General features: G+C 38.2%; 1 protein-coding gene across 2 annotated transcripts in view; it reads left to right on the top strand.

Moving 5' to 3' along the window:
• Window positions 1–24,036, top strand: part of ADGRB3 (adhesion G protein-coupled receptor B3) — a 708,182-nt gene that overhangs the window by 314,211 nt on the left and 369,935 nt on the right. For both annotated transcript variants that reach the window (XM_084755178.1, XM_084755177.1), the window contains exons 11-12: window positions 11,021–11,089; window positions 15,218–15,326. In XM_084755178.1, the coding sequence (XP_084611304.1) occupies window positions 11,021–11,089; window positions 15,218–15,326 (178 nt within the window). The remainder of the gene's footprint in view (window positions 1–11,020; window positions 11,090–15,217; window positions 15,327–24,036) is intronic.

Raw genomic sequence — 24,036 nt, 5'->3', positions numbered from 1 at the left:
TCTGGGGCCTAACCTTCTGGGAGGTTAGAGTCTATGACTATCATTGTCAGGAGCATGGCAGCAGCCAGCCAGCCATGGTTCTGGGACTGTAGCTGAGAGCTTACATCTTCTTTTATTTTTTTAAGTTTTAAAAAGTTTATTTCTTCATTATAATTTATCCATATTACACCCCAATTGTTATCCCCTCACTCCCGTTCCCACCCTTCCTTCCTCTTCTGCCCTATTCTCCTCCTCTAGACCTCTGACAGGAGAGTCCCTCCTCCCCCACCATCTGACCACAGTCTGTCAGGTCTCATATCCAAAATATATAAAGAACTGAAGAAATTAAACACCACCAAACACACTAACCCAATTAAAAAATGGTGTACAGAACCTAACAGAGAATTCTCAACAGAGGAATATTGAGCGGCTGAGAAACACTTAAAGAAATGCTCAACATCTCTACTTATCAGGGAAATGCAACTGAAAATGATGCCTAGATTCCATCTCACACCTACTAGAATGGCTGAAATTCAAATGGCGGCACATGCTGGCGAGGATGTGGAGAAAGGAGAACATTCCTCCATTGCTGTAGGAAGTGCCACCTTGTACAAGCACTTTGGAAATCCATCTGGCATTTTCCCAAAGAATTTGGAATAGTGCTACGTTAGAGACAGCTATACTACTCCTGGGCATATCCCCTAAAGATGCTCCACCATACAACAAGGACATTTGCTCAACTCTGTTCCTAGCAGCTTTATTGGTAATGGCCAGAATCTGGAGAGCTTATATCGTATCTGCAAGCATAAGTCAGAGAGAGCTAACTGGGAATGGTGTAGGCTTTTGAAACCTCAGAGTCTACCCCAGGGCCACACTTCCTCCAACAATGCCATATGTTCTAATATCTTCCCAAACAGGTCCACCAATTGGGGACCAAACATTCAAACATATGAACCTATTGGGGCCCTTCTCATTCAAATCATCACAAGCAGAAAGAAATTATTGAAAGACTCTACATTCTGTGGAGGGACTCATCAAATACCAGGATCACCAAATTAATTTGATTGCAAGGGCTAGCCTTTCTTCAGGGTCATGAAGTCCTAAACAACAAGTATTGGTTTCACTTAGTATTTTCCAACTTTTTATCCTCTCCTTTGATTCATCCTACGACACACAACAATTAAAGAAATATTTAATGAAATATTTGATTTTTTAAAGTGATATTCACCTTACTATATTATTACATCTACATGATATTTTCTTCTCTATTTTGTTAAGAAGAAAAATCACGACAGCTTTTTATCTGGTCTTTGACATGTCACTTGTGCTTGAGATTTTTTTCTTTTTTCTTTTTCATTTATTAGTTAATTTATTAATTAGTTAATTTACATTCATTTCTTGTTGGAACTTGCCCTCCCTCTCCTCCTCCCAGTCACACCTTCTCACCTCCCTTTCTCTTCCCTTATGCCCCACCCTCTCTTCTCAAAGAACAGGAGACCTCCCATGGTTATTAATCCACCTTAGCATATCAAGTAGAATTTGTAGCCTCTCCTTCTATTGAGACTAGACAAATCTGGCCAGTTATGGGAAAGAGATCCAAATCAAGGCAACAGAGTCAGAGGCAGCCTCTGCTCCTGCTGTTGGAAGACCCACATGAAGACCAAGCTGTACATCTGTTACATATATGTGAGGGAGGGGGGGATAGAACCATCCAATGAATGCTCTCTGGTTGGTGGTTCAGTCTCTGTGAATCCTATGGGCCTAGGTTATTTGATTTTGTAGGTTTTCTTGTGGTTTCTTTGACGTCTCTGCCTCCTTCAATCCTTCCTCTTCCATCTCCTCTTACAAAAGATTCACCAAGCCCTGCCTAATGTTTTGCTGTGGGTCTTTGCATCTCTGTTTCTTAATTGCTGAGAATAAGTGCAGAATTATTCAATCAAAGAGATTTATTGGAAAAGGGAGGTGGGAGGAAGTACCGCTGAATGTCTCCTGGAGAGAGTAGGTTGTGACAGATGACTAGGTAAGATAGAGGGTGAGGAATTGCCAGGGCAATTTTTACAATACATCTCAAAGCTTGGTAAACAAAAGGCTATCTTGTCTTGGTAATGCATGAGATCTTTTGTATAAGTTTATGCTGATTTTTAAATGCTTGTAATTCTTAAAGTCTTCTGTCACATGTGCAAAGAGACTACTGAAGATCAGTTATATATGGTTGGGGTTTGGGGTGGGAATAAGTTACATTATCTCACTAAGGGGATATTTAGTCCATCTGTTGCTTTCACATTTCCTCGGAGGAATCCACTCCTGGAGGAGATTGGTAGGCCCAGCTAGATTATCACTCAAGGGAAGAGACAGAGGAATGTTCTAGCCTACGGAGCAGATCAGAATGTCCTACCTCTACCCAGGGCCAAAAGCTAATTATCTATTTTTGAACACAAAGGAGTAGATTTGTCTTACTGATCCTCAATAAAGCCCTGAAACTTGCGCCTTCCTATTTGACAATTTAAATCTTAAGAGGCTGTTATGGTGCTTCCCTTTTAATGTTATGAGAGAAACAGATAAGAGGGGAGGTCCAGAGGTGACCATGAGAGAGGGATCTGGCCTGCATGGCCTTTAAGTCAAGCAACACCTGTCCTTGCTGACTGAGAGGAAATAACAAGTTCCCGTGTGCAAAGGACACAGCAGTTAGGTGGGAAGAGAAAAGAAGGCAGAGAAGTATTGAACCTGTACAATGCAATCTATTAGCTAGCCGATGCCAGGTAACCATTGAAATAATAACGTTCATTCCACATGAATTTTGTAGATGAATGGAATTCATTGTGACATTTTGTACATGCATACAACCAACATGTACTAAGTGTTGACAATTTACCATATTGACTTTTGTGTCCTTCTGCCTACAGGTGAATAATAAACACTCCATATTTAGCTATATAGGCTAACTTCTTTACTTTTCATTTTTAAATGAAGACTGGAAAAACAGTACTTAAGTATCTACCCTAAAGCACAAGGATTGAATAGCCCTGTCTTTTACTGTACTTCATCCCATTTGGAGTATGTCAAATGTAGACATCCCTTATTGGAGCATTTGGTCCCAAATTTATCCCAAAGAGACTGGTAGCATCATGGATGCATGGCTTATTTGGGCTACTAAGAACACTTGTAGGTCAAGCTGTTTTGCTTCATAGCAGGGAAAAAAAAATAGTGTGAAACATACCCAGTGGATCCTAGAGCAACATCCTTCTGCTATTTTCAAAATGAGTCAGAGTTTCTGTGAGGATGTGACTAAAAGAAGAGCAAGGAAAAACAAAATGTGTCATTAGAGACCTTGTTGTTTTCATCTAAACAAGCACACATTGGGAGAATGATGTCAACAGTCTGTTCTCAAAGTATTCCAGGTCAGAGGAATTGATGGGGTTCAGCAGAGACATCCATGCCTGATTTTGGAGACCTGTGCTCTATTAGGTCAGGAAATCCTGGAAGCTTTACACTCTAGAGCTAGGAACCCACTCCCTCAGCTGAGCCTAGCCTTTCACCTGTTTTTTTTTAATGTGCTTAATTTTTTGTGCTTAATTTCTTTCCATGAATAATACGGCCCCTTTGGCTTCATCCCTGACACCTACAATAGGATGATTTGGGGTGATAATCTCCAGCCCGTGATAGCTTCTAATTACCCAAAGTCAATAGGCATGCTGCTAGGATAGATATTCTGTACAAAACTCTAATGTACATTGTGAATTTTTTTTTTGGCTTGGTCCATTCTAAATTATTTTGCTTACTCATCTGTTGCAAAATATGCATATGTTGTTCATGCCATGCTTAAGGGGCTGCTCATTTAAAAACAAATAGGACAGAACAAACTCAAGTTAACTGATGCAGTAAGGTTGCCTACACTCATTTTTTTTCTATAGGAGACTAAGATAGTTTCACACATCATGAAGAACCTGCAGTCCATGCCTTAGTCTGTATTGTGGCTGTGTTCATAGGTGCTATGTGTGTGCTCATCCATGAGGAGACAAGTTTTAAAAAAAATGAATTCTAGTATACTGTACTTTGAATTGCCCTTGAGTGTATGCCTCGCTGAAGAACAGTCTGTGTGTCTTCGAATTAATTTCACCCACGGAACATCTTTTAAACGTGTGTTATTCTATCACCTGTCACTCTTGCCTCTCGTCCTCCCTTACCTATCCCATTTATTATTCTTCCTAGGAGGCTCACCTCTAGTGCTTAACCTTGACTTTACCTACTCAAGTCTATTCTTAGTCTTCATATTTTTTTTATCCCAAAGGACTCCTGTTTTCAGCTATGATTAATTATTCACATTACTTTTGTCTTTGGAGATTTAGACTTAAGTCAAACGTGTCTCCTGGGTCTCTTCACTTGGATGCATTAGAGATTCCCAATGTTTAATTCTTTCTTTCTTTCTTTCTTTCTTTCTTTCTTTCTTTTTCTTTCTTTCTGTCCATCTGTCTGCCTTATGCAGCTATTTCTCATGTAGGTTGTAGCATATGTAGCTTCAGTGTAATTCCAAATATGCTGAGCCAAAAACCAAAGATGGCTGTGTGATTCTTTGCTTTCTTACCTGTGCAATCTGTCACTGTGCATGTTGTTTCTGTGACCCAAGCTCCCACCGTCTCTACCCTCTACACTGAAACTATTTTACAATATCTAGTTTAACTTTCATTTTACTGCACTTTATATGTTATTCTGCATCTAAAAGAAAGATCTTACTTTTAATCAAATGTACTACATAACCATTGTAAGTTGACAGCTCCAGTGTACCTGACCCTGCTCTTTTTCCTTTATATGAACAGCATTGTCTTCCCTCTCCAGCCTATTCAAGATGGATTTAGAAATATTATATCATTCTTTCTGATTCTAAAGTTTGTTTAGATTGTTTTAGTCATGAAGTATGTACTCTCTCTTCTCACTTTTTCTTTATAAAGAAAAACTGTCATTTTTAAGGCAGTCACCTCATCATTATGGTCTTAGGTTAGATATCACACAGAGAAAGGCTTTGCTCCTGAGTAGCCAATAACCACCATCACTGTCTGTGACTTTCTCTCTCACACACAGTCTGTCAGTCTCTTCACTCTGACTCTCATCTACCTGTTTACCCCCCTCTCTGACCCTCTGCAGCTCTCTCCCTCCCATTTCATTCTCCACTGCTCCTGCATCTGCGCTATCTCCTTTCTCTTTTCCTTCTACCTTCCATGTTTTCCCACATTCTGCTACATGTCCATCTCTCTTAGTCAACTTGTGCCATTGCAGCAAAGTAGGTAAGAAAAAAAAAATGGAACCATTTTCTTCTAGTCCTGGAAATTAAGTCCAAGATGAGCCACATGAATTCACTTGTTTTTGTGAGGATTTCTCTGCCTTCCTAGATGGCCCCTGCTTGTTATATCCTCCTAAATGGAAGAATGTTGTACTTACACATGGCAAAGGTGGCACGGCAAGGTAGCAGAGTTCTGCTTAAAGTACCTTTTATAAATGTCTTAATAACTTTGAAACAGTAGGAGCCATTTTCAGTCACCACTTATAGGTATCATTTCAAAATACCCTCCCATCAGCAACATTCAATCCACTGGAGTCACTATCTGAAATTGTTTTAATTGTGTGTTCATTCTTACTGCTGAGGACTGAAGACAGGGCTTTGGCTACCACATGCAAATGCTTTACTACTCCCTTCTATACCTCTCTTAGTTTCTTTCTCATTGCTGTGATAAAATAACCCAATAAAAGCAAGGTCCACAAGAAAAGGTTTGTTCTAGATTGTAGTTCCAGAGGTATAGAATCCACCATGGGAGGGAAGACATGGTAGCAGTCAAGGAATGCATGGAACCTCTCTAGTCATACTGCATCCCCACTCAAAGAGCAGAGCCTGAGTAGAAAGCCTCAAGACCTACGCCCAGTGACCCAGCCCATCCAGTGAGGTACAACTTACAATAGGTCCCCCAACTTTACCAAACAGTGCCATCAGCTCAAGAGCAACTGTTAAAACACATTTCCCTATTACAGGCCTACAAACCTCAGCAACCCCAATCCGAAAATAATTGTTTTATATTTATTTATTTACCCACTTTCTTCACTCACTACAGTTTATGATCCATGAGTTCAGGATTCCACATACATCTTGTTCACTCTTAGTCCCCAGCACCATACAGGATAGAGAAAAAAAAATCATTCTATATATACCTTTTGTGTAAGTGAGTATACTGTCAATTGATTTTTGTCTTTTTTCAGCTTTACATTCCTATATACTTCCTTTCATTTGGCCCTCCAATAGTCACCATGGTAGCCAGTAAAGTAAAGCTAGATACACAGCAATACTCATTGTGTTTAGCCCAGAAGCTGTATAAAAAATTGTTGTTGTGTCATCTTATCGAAAGACAATATTTGGATATGCGTATTACCAGAGTTTTCAGAGACAAAAAAAAAAAAATGGGCCCTGACAATTCTAATAAGCAAGGCTTGAATGCTTGTTCACAGTTGGTCAACTAAAAAGAAAGAAAGAAAGAAAGAAAGAAAGAAAGAAGAAGGAAGACAGAAACAAGGGAGGAAGAAAGGGTGGGAGGGAGGGAGGGAGAGAGGGAGGGTAGAGGGAGGGAGGGAGAACAGGTAAAGCTATTCCTTCAAAGTGGCTATATTAGGAAGAGGGTCAAAGAGTTCCAGCAAACTTCTTAAGTCCTAAGGGCACCTCCAGTGCACTGAAATAAGATTAAAGTTTAAATAAAGGGCCAAGGACAGCACATCTGAACAGTTCCAGGCAAAATGTGGGCCTGCCCACCACTGACTTACCATTATCTGGGTTTCAACTTATAAGGTGATATGACAAATCATAAGAGTTGCTTGATGTTTCTTTTTGGAAGACAAGGCTCTCCTCTGGTTGGCACTCTTTCCTTTCCCTAGCATGTGATTCCTGGGGAACTTTCCATTTCTTTGGGTGTCCATTGCTTCAGTCGTCTGTCAGAAATGAGAGACACAAGTGTCTTTTTAGAATAGTTTTATGTTTTCTAGGCCAGTTACAGATTAAAGAACAGGAAACAGGGCTATTATCTGTATTCATCTACAAACAAGACTGTATAGCGTTATGTGCATGATGAAGTCTGATACACCTGGCCTGTAGACAAACTATGGGGCAGGAAGCAAAAGAAAGAGATGAAGACAGCAAGAGCGCGCATCACACATGGCTTTGCAGCTATAACCCAATCTCTAGGTTTACATTCAATTGTTTATCCTACCCTATCCATCATTATAGTAATAGATGGTCCCTTCTTCCTTGTGTAGCCTTCAATCATTTCCTAGAGTTATCCTGACCCTCCTGACCCAAGCCAATGAGATGTGTACCAAACCTTCACCTCTCCATTATGGAGGCTTGTCCTTTAGAGATTTACCTTTGTCCTTTCAAGTGCAAATGTTTTGCTCCTAATATAAGATGGGAGAAAAGCATTTCCTATGCCTTGGGATAATCAAATCATTAGGCCACTCTATATTTAATTTTTCACACAAATAGAACCTATAAGATGATTTCATGAAGTTATGCAAAATCATGTATGGTCTGTCAGAAGTCTGCCAAGTGTAGCCATTCAGAAGTACAGCAAGATTATTGACTACTTTTTGTTGTTGTTATTCTTTTTTCATTTGGGGATCTTTTCTTCTGTAATCACAGAAGTGTTTGTGTTTCTCTGTACATTATGCATTTATTTCTCTTTTTTTCCTACCAATAAAAACACAGAGCCATGCCTGTTTGACAAGATTGTTCTACAGCCATTTGCTATAATAGCTCTAACTAGACAGACATTTAGTAATAACTACACTCTAAAACTCTCTTACCAGGTACAGTCTAAGAAAAGAGATTTCTATTGAAAAGTTATAGGTACTGAAGTCAGTATTTAATTGATTCTATTTTCTCTGTGTTGCTGCAAGCGGAAGAAATATTTGTCAAAGGTGGTGAAGGTAGCATAAAAGTCTTCACCAACGTGGTTGGTATGCATTTGCCACAATGCAGTTATATGACAAATCACAAAAAGATACTATTGAAGAAATTCAATCATAAAAGGTCCATATATCAAGCACTTTCCATTAAGCAACAGGAACATGGTTAGGAAGGAATTACCTCCAAGATTTATATATCTCTGTCAGTGGCTTTTACATATTAGAGAAGTAAGGTGGGACAGCACCATGTAGTTAAAACAAAAACCAAAAGAGCGATTTTTAGTATCTATCTGCTACTTCACTGCCAAGGACTTTAGTTTATGAAATTAGTCTAAGACGTGGGATTGGTGTGCTAAAGCATAAATTCTATTATAGCACACAGAAACCTAAGCAGAAGGATCACCCCTATGCCAGCACAGTCTACAGAGCAGGTTCCAGGTTGGTCAGGACTACACAGCTCTTTCCAAACACCATGCACTAAAAGCAAACACTCCTGTGTCGTATATATCAGCCACTGCTAAGTGACCTGATTCACTCATCAGCAAAAGAAGGATCTCTGTAGCAAGCAAGTGGAAGGCATGTTGCCAGCCTCCTGTTCTAAACATTGTCTTGTTTGGTCGGCTCCATTCTACCAGCCTGCACATGTGTGAAAACTTAAAGTGAATTAAGCAATAACCGAATTTAATATATGTATTTTTCAGTACATTTAAGACAAGCAAGAGCTATCAAGTTCAGAGGAATGATGCAGAATCCAAGGCATTCTGGCTTTGTAGCTCTTTCTTTTAATTTTGAACTTCATTAGCTATCTTCTATGGGCAAGAGTTAAGGATGAACCGATTCACGAAAAAAAAAAAAAAAAAAAAAGACTTGTTTTCCCCAAGGAGGCCTTCCACATCACTCTAGACAATGAGGTTTAACTCATCTTACTGTGCCCTACATGGCCTGCATTAGTCAGAAAATGGCTGTTGATTTTTCTGAAATATGATCAGTAATGAGATCACAGGGGAACTTTAATCTGAGCTGCCTTCCTACTCTGATTCAATAAAGTTCCATTTATTATCCCTGAAAAATAATACAAAATGCTAGCTATATTCTATGTTTGCTTGGTTTAAGACTCTGGTTAAGAATTTATGTTTTTATGTTTATCCTTTGGTTATTTAAAAAGAACACTGAATTCGTTCTTTTTATCAAAGAATGTGTGTGTGTGTGTGTGTGTGTGTGTGTGTGTGTGTGTGTGTGTATGCACATACGCACATGCACACACAGTGGCCTTTGTGTATAGCAAGAAGTCGCTGACCCACTGTCAGAAAAACATGCTTTGTGAAGTGTTTTTCCAGAAATAGAGATGCATTTGCACAAATTGCTTTCCTCTTTCTCTTAGCTCCTCTTGTTAGCAGCAGCATGCATTTTGCATGAGAGCCAGAGGGGTTAAGATGCAAACCAAGGTCATAGACCTCAACATGGCCATCTCGCATGCACAGGGATGACACCTACAGCATTTGCCTCATTAGCTCCCTGTCCCCTACTGAGTTAACCAGCCATAGGCAATTGGAGAACTCTGAAGGTTAATTCTTTCGGCTCACAGGTAGAGTTACAGCTCAATGGACTAAGCCCTTAAAATGTGAACACTCCAAGCAAGGAATTTTAAGTGATAAAAATGGCAGGTAGTACAGAAAGGTTAAATGAGTTGAAAATGGGGCTTAAAGCACACTTAGTACTCACCTCTTCAACAGTTGCATAAAATATTCTAGAACTTTTGCAGAGGTTACAACTTGAAACATGGTCCCACCATGTGATTGCCAGGAACTATTAAAATAAATAGCACAAATAGGGCAATTAAATATAGATACTAACAGCTTCAAACCACAGAAGAGGAAATGAAACAGCCTTGTTTTTCATCTAAAAGCACCCAGGCGATTTTATTTGCAATGAGAGCAAATGCTTGTTTTGAAAAAGCTGCATGTAGAGAAGACAAACAAAACTGACGAATTAATATTATTTCTGCCCACAAGGGAGTCCTGCCATAAGCAAGTGAGTCGGCCTGCTGCAGTGTACCTGCATAATTACCTACAGACCAGTCAGGTAGAATATAACCAAGGAACCAACTGAGGATATGACCAAGCAGCCGCCCTCTGTGTGTCATGCCTCTACTAGACACTGTGAAGGCTTCAGGCCACCCTTCGATGGCCACTTCCTACTGCTTCTTCTGATTTCTGCATCTTGATGGCACAGCACTATCTGAGAATACAGACAAATCTTTCTGGAGACACCACCCAAGCGAAGTTATCAGTAGCCAGACCTGAGCAGAATGCAATGTCTCTGTGCCCATGGAGAATGAAAAATGGACCTTAGGATGGGGCTTGTGTTCTTGGAAAGAGAAAACCAGCCCATCATTTGCATAATTCCAGAGGAAGATGAAAACCAATTGGTCTTTTGCCATTAACACTGAGGATGCTAGGCTAGGATTTAGAACTGTAAAAGAACATGTGATGTGTCAACCCATTCGAAAAGGTCAGGGATTAAAACCTAGTCATTCAAAACTTACAAAGATGTGATAAACATTGCTACACATGCTCTTTGCCAGAAAATTTGAATGTCTCTTTACTCTTTTGAATTGATAGTTGAAAAGCAAAAATATTATAGCCAGGAAGGGCAGAACAAGAATTTCAGCTGAGGGGGCTGTCTAGTCAGGCTTGTCCTTTGCCCTGCTCTTATTATATATACTGTTATTAGACACAATGAAATAGCAGTCCTGGTTTGCAAAATAACTTGTGATCAACCCGTACAAGTGCCTTCTTTAGAGAAGGAATGAAACATTTGTGAGGAATAATTATATGATGCTGTTTCGGAGCATAATACAGGTGACAATGGAACAAATCTTTGTGGGGGGAAAAGTATTTTACCTATTCTGGTTGCTTCTGATATGCAGATGTAAAGCTGCGTAGAAACCTTAGTATTATGTTGCCAAAAGATTCCTTGAACAAGGATGTGTCAGGATGTAAAGTGATGCTGCAAATATTCCTGTGATATAATTGTTCCAAATGGATGTTTTGAAAAGTACATTCTCACCTATAATACTGAACTTTTTATCTAATTTAATTTACAGAACTTCTTTCAAATAGTTAGCAACCTTCTAGATGAAGAAAACAAGGAGAAATGGGAAGATGCACAACAGGTAAGGTTGAGATTATTTTAGAATTTATAATTAAGTTAGCTAGGTACAGTTTTTAAAATACATGAAAAGTCAGCAGTTTGATTCTCCAAGAGTATAAAATGATTTTAGAAATCATCCTAGATGACAAAGCAATAATTTTATAGAAATCAAATGATCATTTATAATATCATCTAATGGGAGGAATTTTTTGTGAATAAGTGGAAAGATGAATACTTCAGCTAATTTGCAACTTTGAAAAACTAATATGTAATAGCTATGTAATTTAGCAATAGACTTCTTTTTGGTTTACAGACAATGGGAATAATAAAACCATCTAATAGAACATACCTCAATGGACGTGATGTGCTAAATACTAATGAGAAAATCAGTTCCACTTCATTCATGCTTCACAGAATCTGTCTCATATATATAGATGTGAACTCTTATTCATTTTTAACATAAACTCTCATAAATAATCATGTTCAATTTTCTCTTTCTGTCATGCCTTATTAGTTAGTGAGCTTTTTTTTTTTTACTGACTTAGCTAATTTAAAAATGTTTTGCCTTATCATCTTATACTAACTTATTTACTATGAGACTCTTTTCCTAAAACAGAAAAGGGTTTTACAGGCAAAGGAGTGGGAAGTATAGTTTTTAAATTACTATGGGAATTTAAATACAACTGAGCATGCAACTTCTGTAAGGTTTCTACTTGACTCCAGTTTTTAAAAACCATCCCAAGATCAAGGCACTCTCGACCCACAGAATGAACATTTATGATGTTCAGGCAAACCGTCCTCTCCATTTCTCATACAAAATCACAGATGAGGCCTTCAGAAAGAAGGCATACGCTTTATTCCAGGTATGATAGGAAATCCATAAATAGCACAGCATGGCCAGCCTCATTATTAGGTACCAATTCTGTGCTTCTGGCCAGTGCAAGGGGGAAAGATGTCACCTCTTACTTTAAAACCTTGCTCTGTCATCTTCTGCTCCTTTGAGTTATACACTTGTCCTTGGTCTTCATCTAGAGGGTAACCTTGTTCCCTCACTGTTAGAAAGTGGCATCTTCACCTGGAATACAGCTGTTGGAGCTGAACACACCCTTCCAGAATGCCAGAAGCTATTACTTATGGATATATTTAGAATGAATGTATGATACTCTGTTTAAAATAAGGTTGCAGTTCATCACATGGTGTTCTTTACTGGAGGTCACAACATGAGCTAATGATGAATGTTATGCTATCAGGCATTCTCATCAATGGGAAAAAAACCAGGAATCTAATCTGTATGTTGAGTTGTGATTTGGAATGAATTCCATTCTCATTTTTTAAAACAAATTTTACAGTTGAAATGGCCCTTTGTGATGTTTTCAAAGTGATGGTTTGGAATGTTAAAAGAGGTTATTTTGTAGCTTTTACTAAAAAGTGGTTATTAGAATTACAGCCACGTGGTAAGCGTGTGTGGCACGAAAGGTGACTTCTTTTTTAAAAAAGGTGTTTAACATTTACCAAAAATAAGCCTTGTGATCTCTCTTTATCTAGGAGAAGTAGACTTAACAGAAACAATCTTGAAAATAGATCCTTATGTGAATTTTGTAAACTAAATGAGTAACTGACGTCAGAATTGTGTAAAACGTGTATGTACATTTCTGGAAGATGCGACTTCGCAGAGCTCACTGGTTATTCACCAAGACCATTTAGGAAGACTCAAATTGCATTTAGATGAAAACCCCCTGCTGAACATGTAGTGTACTAAAGTGAAAGAATGTACTTTATAACAGTATTCCCACCCCACTTCCATGACATATACACATCTATACCCATACACCAACACTGTGGCGGGGGGGACTGTGCATTATATAATATAATTTTTATATAATTCATATTACAAAGTCCACCCTCAGGTCCCTGGCTTAGGAGGAGACAAACTGCATCCAGGTAACAAAATCCATCCAATGACTACTATGTAAATAGCACTGACCCCGACCTGTTGCCAATGACCACTCTGCAGCAAGGACAGGAAATACTCCTTTCACTAGAGTCTCCATGATCTGAAATATGTAAAATACTTACTGTTAAGCCCTTATCAAAAAAGCTTGCTAACCCCTCTGTAATATTTTATAACTATTGGGGAAATATAATTAATAATAAGACCCTCTACCAACATGAACAGTCATTCAACAAAGGTGGAAGAGAATTAAGACCCTAGTGCTGAACAAGTATGCAGTCGGAAGTCTGCCATGATACAAGCAGGCCTCCGAGACAGGAGCTGTTTCACCCTTCAGAGAGCCAAGAGGTACATCACCACGTATGTGGCTTCTAAATAATAACTGGTACTGCTGTAGGACCCTTCACAGGCTCTGTTGTGTCATACATATATCATCAAAAAAACCACTTGGCAATCTATCTTCTTGCTTTCTCCAAAGGGAAAGAAAGCTACTTATATGCCTGAAATGGAGACAGTTTTGAAACTTGAAACCCAACCTCACGGGATCATTTACTTAGGCGCCATACTCTTAAGACACCAAGGGACAGAGACACTAGTTTTCCTTGATGTTTTCATTTCAAAGAGAAAAATTACTGGATCTTTAAGACGATGGGAAGTGTTGTTTAAAAAAAAAAAAGACATCCAAATATTTCAAAGAGGCTGACTGATTCTTACGAGTACTAGTTTTCTAAAGTGAATGCTTTAATAAAAGTGAAGGTAAGGGAGATGGATATGCCATTTCCAAGGGTGAAAATGTAGTCTCTTGTTGTTAACTTGCATTCATTCCTCTGTCACACAGCATTCACAAGCAAGCTTACACAAGGAAACAAGCAGGCTACAGTAGAATCAGGAAGCTTTGGAGCCCATAGGAACCTTATTCGTGTTCATCCAATGGGGTTGATTGATTTATAGAATCCCCATCACTAATGATCAATAGTGTAGGTGAGAAAAAAAAGATTGCCCTCTCAAATATTTCCCATGTTAAATATTGCACTTTTGTGTGGGATATGTATATATGGAGGGATAGATACATTTTTCATCTGTGTGGTATTTGATTTTTAGGTGTAACAGCCATAGCCCTCTATAAAATACGCATGTAGGCTTACTGCCTGTCCTGTTCGCCTCTTCCCGTCCCTCATAGCCCTTGCCTTATTCAGTTAGGTCTTTTAATCTCCTATGATAGCATTTATACAAATAAAATAACTATAACTGTATCAATTAATTTCTCATGTTTAGAAGCTGCTGGGATGCACATGCTTACAAATGATGAGATGCATATGTTTTCTTAGATGTCTTTGATGTTACATACAATATAAGGTGTCCTTGAGAAAACAGATCCTTTTGTGTGTACCATGAGGTTGTCTAACACACACAGAACATGGAGGTAAACTGACATGCGCATAGGTAGATGGTTAGGCAACTAGGGAAACATGTGGAAAACACAGGTACAGAAATAGATAGATGACAGTTATGGCAATGAATAGATACTACCTCTGTTACTAGCAGAGGTACAATATGGCTTCACATATATTGTTTGCCTCCTTGAGACTCATTTTTAGCCTTCAATAAGTATAATAACCTCTCACAGTCTTGTTTTTTTTTTCATGTACATATGTAAATTATTTATATTATAGCTACGATTATAGTCCTATAATTATTGCTAATTCTGCTCGGCAATAACAAATACAATTATTAGAAGTAAATGCTTCTCATAGGTACTTACTATACAATAGGAAATATGGACTTACTATTTCTAGATATCATTATATAGTTATATTTATATTTTTATTCTCATGTTTCTCCATGTAGCTATTAAGTTAAAATGCTGAGTCCAATTTCACTGTTTTATTATTTAAACCTAGGTTTCTACTAAAAATAAAGTTACGTTATTTGTGTGTAGACAGTCTACTAGTCATTTTACGATTTCTTTAACTTCTGGAGTGATTAGTCTGTCATGTCACTTCCAAAGCTCTTACTGTGTGACACATGGTATCAGATTATACCATTAATTAAAAATCCAACAGATGATCCCAGCTGTAGACATTTCTCCAAATAAGTGGAGCTGAAATGTGTATTTAATATGTAGAACGTCTGACTTTTTAGTTATGTGCTCTATCATATGACCTTCTTGTCAAGTCTAACTTGCACTTATTTTTCTAGATTTATCCAGGCTCAATAGAGTTAATGCAGGTGATTGAAGATTTTATACACATTGTTGGAATGGGGATGATGGACTTTCAAAATTCATACCTAATGACTGGAAATGTAGGTAAGAAATAGGAGTATTCCTCAAAACTTTACTGAAATTAAATCTCAGGGTTTGCACTACACATTTTCAAGTGTAATGTGCTTGTTCATGCCTTTTAGGTACATGTGAAGAAATGTAATGTGGGAATTTACTGACTATGTTTTAGATAGACCAAGCCCCATATACATGAAATACATACCACCGTTTAAATATATATTATCACATGCCTTTCCTTAGGGAGAGATAAGCAAACATCTGTTCACCCCCAGGTAAAGCACTAACTCCAGAACAAAACAAAATTATTTCACTGAAATCTAACTTGGTGAGTGGATTTATTCCCTAGATCGACTTATAAAATCCTGCATGAGTGATTACTCACAAAAGAATGGGTAATTCAAAGGCTGCTGCATCACGGAAAGACCTACCCCAGCATAGATGACAACTAATGAAAGCAGCTCGCTTGGAGCTGCCTATCCAAATTGTAGGCAATTCCAGCAAAAAGTCTCCTCCGGCCTCTCCTAGTTATTTACTCAATGAATGTAACCTGAAGGAGTGGCCTCTCGAGTAGTATAATTTTCTTAGTTCCCTGGGTTTTGTAACTTTCTTCAGTTTCCTGAGTCTTGTACGTTACATTGGCTGTGTAAATCATATGATCTCTCCTCCTCCTTTCTTTCTCCTCCCTCCTCCATATTTCAGTTTGACAGAAATGCCTACCTAATATTTTCCTCCTGACTCTTATACTGCTTTCTATCTCCTCCTCCACAATGTTCCTTGAGCTGTGAAGAGGGTGATTTGGATGACTAATTGTTTTTCTCCCCCATTTTGAATGGACGTGGAACCACGAGACCACACAATGGTCATTTAATTTATTTTCAGCATCTTAGACAGTTTTGCCTTCCTGTATAGTAACCACTGCACAAGGAAAAGAGCAAGTTTCCCTCCAAAGAGAAGGGGACTTTGTATCAGTTACAGCTTCATTTCTCTGTGTCCTGAAACACAATTAAAGTATCTGTATCAATAAAAACTTACTGTGTAATTCTGGTACACAACCACCATTCATCTCAATAGCCTTTATGGTTTAGGGGGTTTTAAAAGAGGTAAAATACTGCTGGCAGATCTTCACTCAATAACCTCACGCCTCCTATAAGTGTCACTTTCCAACAAAACAGTGTACCTGCTTTCAAACTCTCCTTTTTTTGTTCGTACTCTTATTCTAAACATTTCCAAATTTCTAAAAACATGTAAGAGTTGCCATTATATAATGAAGCAATTTATAGAGTGTGAACACGATTTCAGATTGACCAATGCCATTTTAAGCAAATGTCAGTGGGTTTGGGCATTTAGAATTAAGAAAGATTTTTTTAAAAAATTCTAAATTCAGCGCAGCGTTACTTATATTAACTGTTTCGTCAAAGAGTATTGGTAGATACAGAGGTGGACATGAGGACGGTATTCCATCTATCCGTCCCTGCATGATTCACAGTTACCAGTGGCAAGTCCTCAGCCTTGTCATTCTGAGGCACAACTATGTGGCTTGTGACATATCTTTCCATCCCCAGTGGTCATGACAGGGCTGGCTCATACCGCTTGACATGGCTCAGGACTAAGAGGGAGGGAGGCTGTGATATTGTTCTTCCCCGAGCTGAACCTGTATCCTGTAGTCTGAGAGGCTCCAGCCATTGCACCATGGCTGCAAATGTTCAATGGTCACATATGGCAGCCAAAGTGTCCCTTAAGCACATCCATCGTAAGCATATTTCCTACGTGGCAACTCCAGTTCAATAAAAATCTTATCACATTTACTTTTGAGTAACTTTGATAGGCTCCACTCTCTGTCCTCCTTTTTATATCTTGAAAAATATTTTATCTACTCCAGAGTGCAGATGACACAGATCTGGAAGGGACTCCATTACCTTGTATAAAGATCAGACCCCATTATGATATTTATCAGGGCCACTGAAGCGTTGTGCGAGTTGTAAAGGCACAGATGAATTATCTTCTTCATTCTCTTAAGTCCACATTTCCATCAGACGAGGTGAACTGGGCACCAAACACCCCCATCCACATGTACATTTTGCTCACTAATGGTTTTGTTATTGCTATTGTTATCACCCAGTCCCTGGTACTCTTGGTGACCTCAGCTAGCCATAACTAACTGTCCCTAATGGTTTTTTTCGAGCCAGCCCTCCAGGGGCTAGTTTCTCTTATACTGCTCTTGATTATGAGTGCATTGTCCATCTCTCCTCGGTGACACTCAGATCGCATACAGCTACACCCCACGACAACATGAGCCAAACTTTAAAACCATCCGTTTCTTGTTCAAAAGCTTTTCACAATCCAAACAATTATCATTGCTTCCCTATATGGACAATTAGTAAGGCCCAAGTCTGTGCATTAGATCATGAATTTTCCCTGTCTGTATTAAAGAACAGACTTGAGAGATGTCTTCTCTCATTTATATATCTCTCTATCGGAGTTTTCTCAAGATTCTGTGTTTAGGGATCCCACAAAGGGCTCTTTATTGCAGGTATAACATGTACACTTCCAGCTTTCCATATAGCTGGCTGTAGGAAACAGCAAGCCAAGAGTTCCATCTTATCCTCTGTTTTCTATATTCTTCTTTCTAAATCAGCTTAGCGCAGAAAATTAATGTCTCTGTGTCTGTTTCCCATTTCTACCCTTTCCTTCTGTATACTAGTTCTTTCTAGGCAGAAACTTGAGCCTCAGTTACAAATATTTTCACTGACCCAGAGGAAGGGCTGTGCAGTTGCTAGTGGAGCCTGCTTATAATCCCATCTTCTCTATGGTATCTCCAAGAGTTGCAATGTATTTTCTAGTTTATAGTCCTTTGGGGGATATCCCTGTGATCAAATGAAAACTGCAATACCACATAGAGCAAGATAGCCACCATGGGATCTCTCCCATCCCAGTGTGCTCTGTTCTCACGTAGCTCGGCATATGCCAGATAAATACAATACCATGGCAAGGTGCTCATACCTCCCACCACATCAGTGAGACATGTACCTCATATCAACTGTGTAAAGGCGGCCCTACTGGGATATTGTCCGTGAACATTCCAGCATCGGTACTTTATCGCCTGTTTTAGGAGCCATGCAGCAATCAGCTGATCCAAACTCATCCTTGGTTCTGTGAATCCTTCCTCAGACTCCAGTTGTGTTATACAACCTTTCCTGAAGACACGTGAACAAGTGTCAGTGCAACTGAGATGGTAGGGCACCGATGACAGGCTTAAGAAGTGTTCCCACGGAAGTGCAGTTTGGCGAGCCAGTGAGTTTACTAGGCTTACTTACAAAAATGTGGGTGAAAGGCTTGCTTAGAGGATCACCCAAGGCAGCTGCATAACAAATGCCCACCCCACTGTGAACAGAACTTGCTAACAGTATATTCCCAGAACTCTGCCCAGCCTGCAAGCGCCTCACAGAAGAACTTGCCTTCCTGCAATGATCTGCTGCTTATACAGTGTTATAGAGAGGCTTGTGAGAACTGTAATCTTAGAAGTTTTCACGCTTCCTTAGCCTTGTAAGTTTCATTATCATCCTGAGTCTTATACTCTTCCCACCTCCATCCATGAGTAAATATTTCAGTGCAAAGGAAGCAGAAAATACATACACACACACACACACACACACACACACACACACACACACACACTCACACACACACACTCACACAATGCCCCCTCTACAGGAACTTGTATTAGTGTCCAAATGCCCACTGTGTGTTTCTGTAAAAGTTAATACATAGTTATTTTTTCAATTGCTATTTCTTACTATCTATCAAATATAATTTGGAATATTATACATCAGTGATTTGGGGGGTTCAAGATAGCATTTCTCGGGGTAGCCTTGGCTGTCCTGGACTCTCTTTGTAGACCAGGCTGGCTTCAAACTCAGAGATCCACCTGCTCTGGCTCCCTGAGTGCTGGGATTACAGGCATGTGCCACCTTGCCTGGCTACATGAGTGATTTTTAAAAACAATGAAACTGCATTGTCCATAGGTTATTGAGTTGCTTCCTTACTAAGTATCCTGAACACATGTTAGATTTGTGTAGAACATTTCAGAATGCTTCTGAGGGATGTGCTACTGCAGTGGTCTTCTGAAATATCTTCCAGTACATAATAGATTACTCAGATATCTGTAATGTATTCTAAAGTCACACACACACACACACACACACACACACACACACACACACACACACACACGAGCTTACTCATTTTAGTTGTCACCATTGCATTTCATGAGAGTCTTTAAAAAGCAAAATTCCCACACAATGTTTTCTACTGAGCCACAGTAATTGTATTAAGCAAATGGCATATTTCTCTTTGCAGATGAAAATTAGTAAAGAACAAAGAAATTGTCTTCCTAATTATTATAGAAACTGACTTCATGAAGGAGTACAGTTTTATTATTTCCTTAATACTTCCTGCCTTAATTTTACTGTGATTCAGAAAGATTTTCTTTTATTTGCCATGGTACAATTATCTTCACATAAAGACACTGGAGTAATGGGTAATAATGTTATTATTATTACTAATCTCAGCATTTGTCTGAGGTGTTTGAGACATGCCTGATCTAAAGTCTGTCCAAAAATAAATAATAAAGTGTGTTATCAGATCAATATGAGACATTTTTGAAAATGTCTTTTAAAATTACTATAAAGCAGTAGTTCTCACTCACACTGTGGGTCATGACCACTTTGAAAGTTGAATGACCTTTTCCCAGGGGTCACCTAATACCATCAGAAAACACAGATATTTATGTTATGATTCATAACAGTAGCAAAATTATAATTGTGAAGTAGCAAAAAATAATTTTATGGTTGGGATCACAATAATATGAGGAACTATCTTAAAGAGTCATAGCATTAGGAAGGTTGAGAACCACTGCAAGGAAATAACAATAGTTTTGGATTCAAATATAGTTAAATTTAGGCTTAATATAGGCTGTTTCAGAATAATAGCATATCAAATTATTATTATTAATATTATTATTATCATTATCATTATTATTATTATTATTATTATTATTATTATTATTATTATTATCAAAGTACTATGTCCACAATTTAAATATTATAAGTAAATATTTATTGCATACCTTTATTTTAATTCACTACTATTATCTATTAGATTTTTTTTTTTTTTTTTTTTTGGTTTTTCGAGACAGGGTTTCTCTGTGTAGCCTTGGCTGTCCTGGACTCACTTTGTAGACCAGGCTGGCCTCGAACTCACAGCGATCCGCCCGCCTCTACCTCCCGAGTGCTGGGATTAAAGGCATGCGCCACCACGCCTGGCTTGAATATTTTTAATATCTCATTTCCAATAAGATCTGCTCACTGTCTCTTTTCTTTTACGTCACTGAACTTGATTGCCTTTAGTCATGCGTAAGAAGACTAAGACTGTTCAGTTGTCTGATCACTTATGTAGTTATCCATAATCTAAACCTTATGTTCTCGGAATAATAAAAATCCCAAATTACTGAATGACCATTGAAAAGAAATCTTATGTACCACTGATAATCCAAATACTGCCTAGCCCCTTATTCTAGCTTAGTGGCTTGAACTGGAAGATATTCTATACAAATTGGAATTTCCCAAGGTTTACCTACTAGTGTCAAATTACATAACATGGATAACTGCTGAGTGGGCTGGAATATTGTGCCAGACTTTAGAAACTTTAGCATTATAACTGATTTCTAATACCTCAGTTTTGAAAGGGGTAGTCTTAATACTGATTTTAAGTTATGCTCAAAATCATGGTGTTAATTCATCAAGATAAAAAGGTTGTACATTCCAATTAACTTCGTAGGGAAACAGCCAATATATCATGCAATGGCTTTCTTCAAAAATAATTTAAGTAAAAAGTTTCAACGTATCTTCAATAAAAAAGTATTTCTATGTATATTACTTTCTGGCAAATGAAGATGTAGTCTTTGCTAAAGTTTATATGATTAGAAGAATGTAAGGAGAATATCCAAGTATAGTTATTTTTTTAGAAGATATATATTATCAAGATATTTATTATGGCATTGGGAAAAAGAATTCTTTAAAAAAAGAGTTAAGCCAAAATGGTATAAACCAGTTTTTATTTTTCTTTACAACCTCACAAAACTTTATGTGTCAGCTCAATATTCATTTAAGATGTAATTTTCCCAGTAACTTCATGTAACATATTTATTCACCTTATCAAGACTAACCAATTCATTTATTTTTTACTATGGTACACTTCACAAATCTGTGTGTCATCCTTACTGGGCAGACATGCTAATCCCACATCGTTCCAATTTTAATGTATGTGTTGCTAAAGCATAATCAAACCTAGTCTATTCTTTATAATTAGTGTTTTTAGTTTTTGACTTAGAACTAGAAGTGTTTTCATTGACCCAAATCCAAAGATCAGCTATATGTCATTTGTTGTTAGCTTATAGATTACATTTAATGAAAAAACCAAAATTATTCCTTACTAAGCAAAATAGTGAGTAAATTTTCCCACTTTTCTGTGAGATTGGCGTCACTATTACAGAGGAATTACTTCAGACATTGTGATGTTTACCTGTAACCCTAGCACACTGAATCAGAAGCAGGAGAATTGTGGATTCTAGTACAATGTAAAGTCAGACCAAGATGATGATGCCAAAATTTAAGAAGTAGGCGGAGTTGTAGCCAGCAAGCAACTGGAGACATGGCTCAGCAATTAAGAACACTGTCTGCTCTTCCAGAGGACCTGGGTCCAATTCCCAGCACCCACGTGGTGGCACACAGGTGTCTGTAACTCTAGTCCCATACGATCTAATAACATCTTCTGGCTTCTCTGGGCATCAGGCACGCACGTGTGCATAGATGTAAATGCAGACAATGCACATGTACACATAATTTTTTAAAATATCTTTAAAATGACATCAATAAATAAACACTTAGTAACCTTGCATGTGCAATGTAACCAAATACTAGGAATGAAGCATTTAAAGGTAAACAAATATTCCTAGAGAGGGGAGTATTTAATCATTTATGATGGACTTTCAAGGTTTGCTGGCAGGGAGGGGGTCCATTCAAATGAAGAAAGTGATTATTAGCAAGCAGATCGCTAGCTTGCACACCATTATTTTGTTTGGTTGTTTGGTTGTTTTGTTTTTGTTTTCGTTTTTAATCAAAGATGATAGAGAACTATCCTGGTTAGCATTGACGTCTTTCATTATAACTCCAGCCTTAGAGGATCAGTGGCCTCTTCTGGCTTCTGCATATGGTGCACACACATATACTCAGGACCACATAACTACATATGAAAGAGAAGAAATATACCCTGGGGAATAAAATCATGTTATAAGCTAGAATTACCTGGGAAGACAATCTCAGTTAAAGAATGATGTCTATGAGGTTGGACTATGAGGACTTCTGAGAATGTGGGTGGGATGGAGATGGAGGAATCCCTATTTTTAATTGTAGGATGTCACTGGATGGCACTATCCCTAGACAGCTAGTCCTGAACTGTATAAGAAAGGTAGATAGCTTGTGGTTCCCTGACAGACAGGCAGCATGCAGCATCCTATGGCCCCTGTTACATTTCTTTGGCTATGGAGTGAGTTTCTTAGTCAGGGGTAATGCTTTGTGTAACAGCAAGCAAGCATGTCTTCAAGCCCCACATGGGCTTCTGCCATGACTCCTTCAATGATAATGATGGGCTCTAAACTGGAATTTTAAACTAAAATAAACCCCTTTTTTTTTTTTTTGCTATGTTGCTTTAGATCAGATATCTTATCATAGCAACATGTGCAAAACTAGGACAGGTGTCTAAGATGAGATTGTGTTTAAGGTATAAGACTTTGTTTGAGTAAAGAGGAAAAAAATACAACCCACCATTACTATTTATGAAAGTAATGAGAGTCACTATGAGAAAGGCTTCTGAACTCTAAGGAAATTTTGGAATCACTGAAGCACGACTTAGTAAGAATCTTGCTCTGGTAGGAAGGGTGTTAGGGTAGGAAATAGAGCTACAGCTACTGGGAAAGACTGCAAACATCATCAGTATAAATGGAGATCAAAGGCTCTTAACTGCAATCAGTGTGTGACAATAATGAAGAATGGAATTAGTAATATATGAATCAAAACCAAGTGTGGGCATGGATTTCAGAGTCTATCTGAGTTTAGAATTGATTGGATTCTATAATTTATAGTACAGAGAGGGGGGGGAATTGAGATTGTGTTTAGTCTAAAAACATTTGAACTATCTCTCACATACTGATAATACTGATATTTAGAAAAGGGCATTCCCCAAATGACAACCACAAATGAGATCTTGGATCTTAGAACAGAAGGCAAATCAATAAGCATAGACAGTGGTCAACTACATAGAAATAATCCATGAAGTGGTGTATGTGTTTTCAATGATCAAGACAGCAGTGTGATATACAAAGAAGGGAAAGTGAAGCAGCACCTGCTCTGAAAATATTCAGAGTATTATTTATTGGGCGTAATCATGTGAGGTGTGAAAGGATGAGTGGTTAGAATTAATCTATACAAGAATTCCTGAAATAAGGGAAAAGTGTCAGTGTCAAATAATTAACAGAACATTTTGAAATATTATGTATATTAATATCTACCACTAATAAAGGTCAGCGTGGTAGAGTTTCCTTAAAGATGTAATTATTGATGACCATTCTAAGGAAATCTACAGACACAGTAAGCAGCACTTAAAGTTCCTTGCCCTGGGT

This window comes from Acomys minous (assembly GCF_964271855.1).
Source record: "Acomys minous genome assembly, chromosome: 13".
In the NCBI taxonomy this organism is placed as follows: domain Eukaryota; kingdom Metazoa; phylum Chordata; class Mammalia; order Rodentia; family Muridae; genus Acomys; species Acomys minous.
Note: the sequence above shows the minus strand (reverse complement) of the source record. Positions and strands in the feature narration are given on the sequence as shown.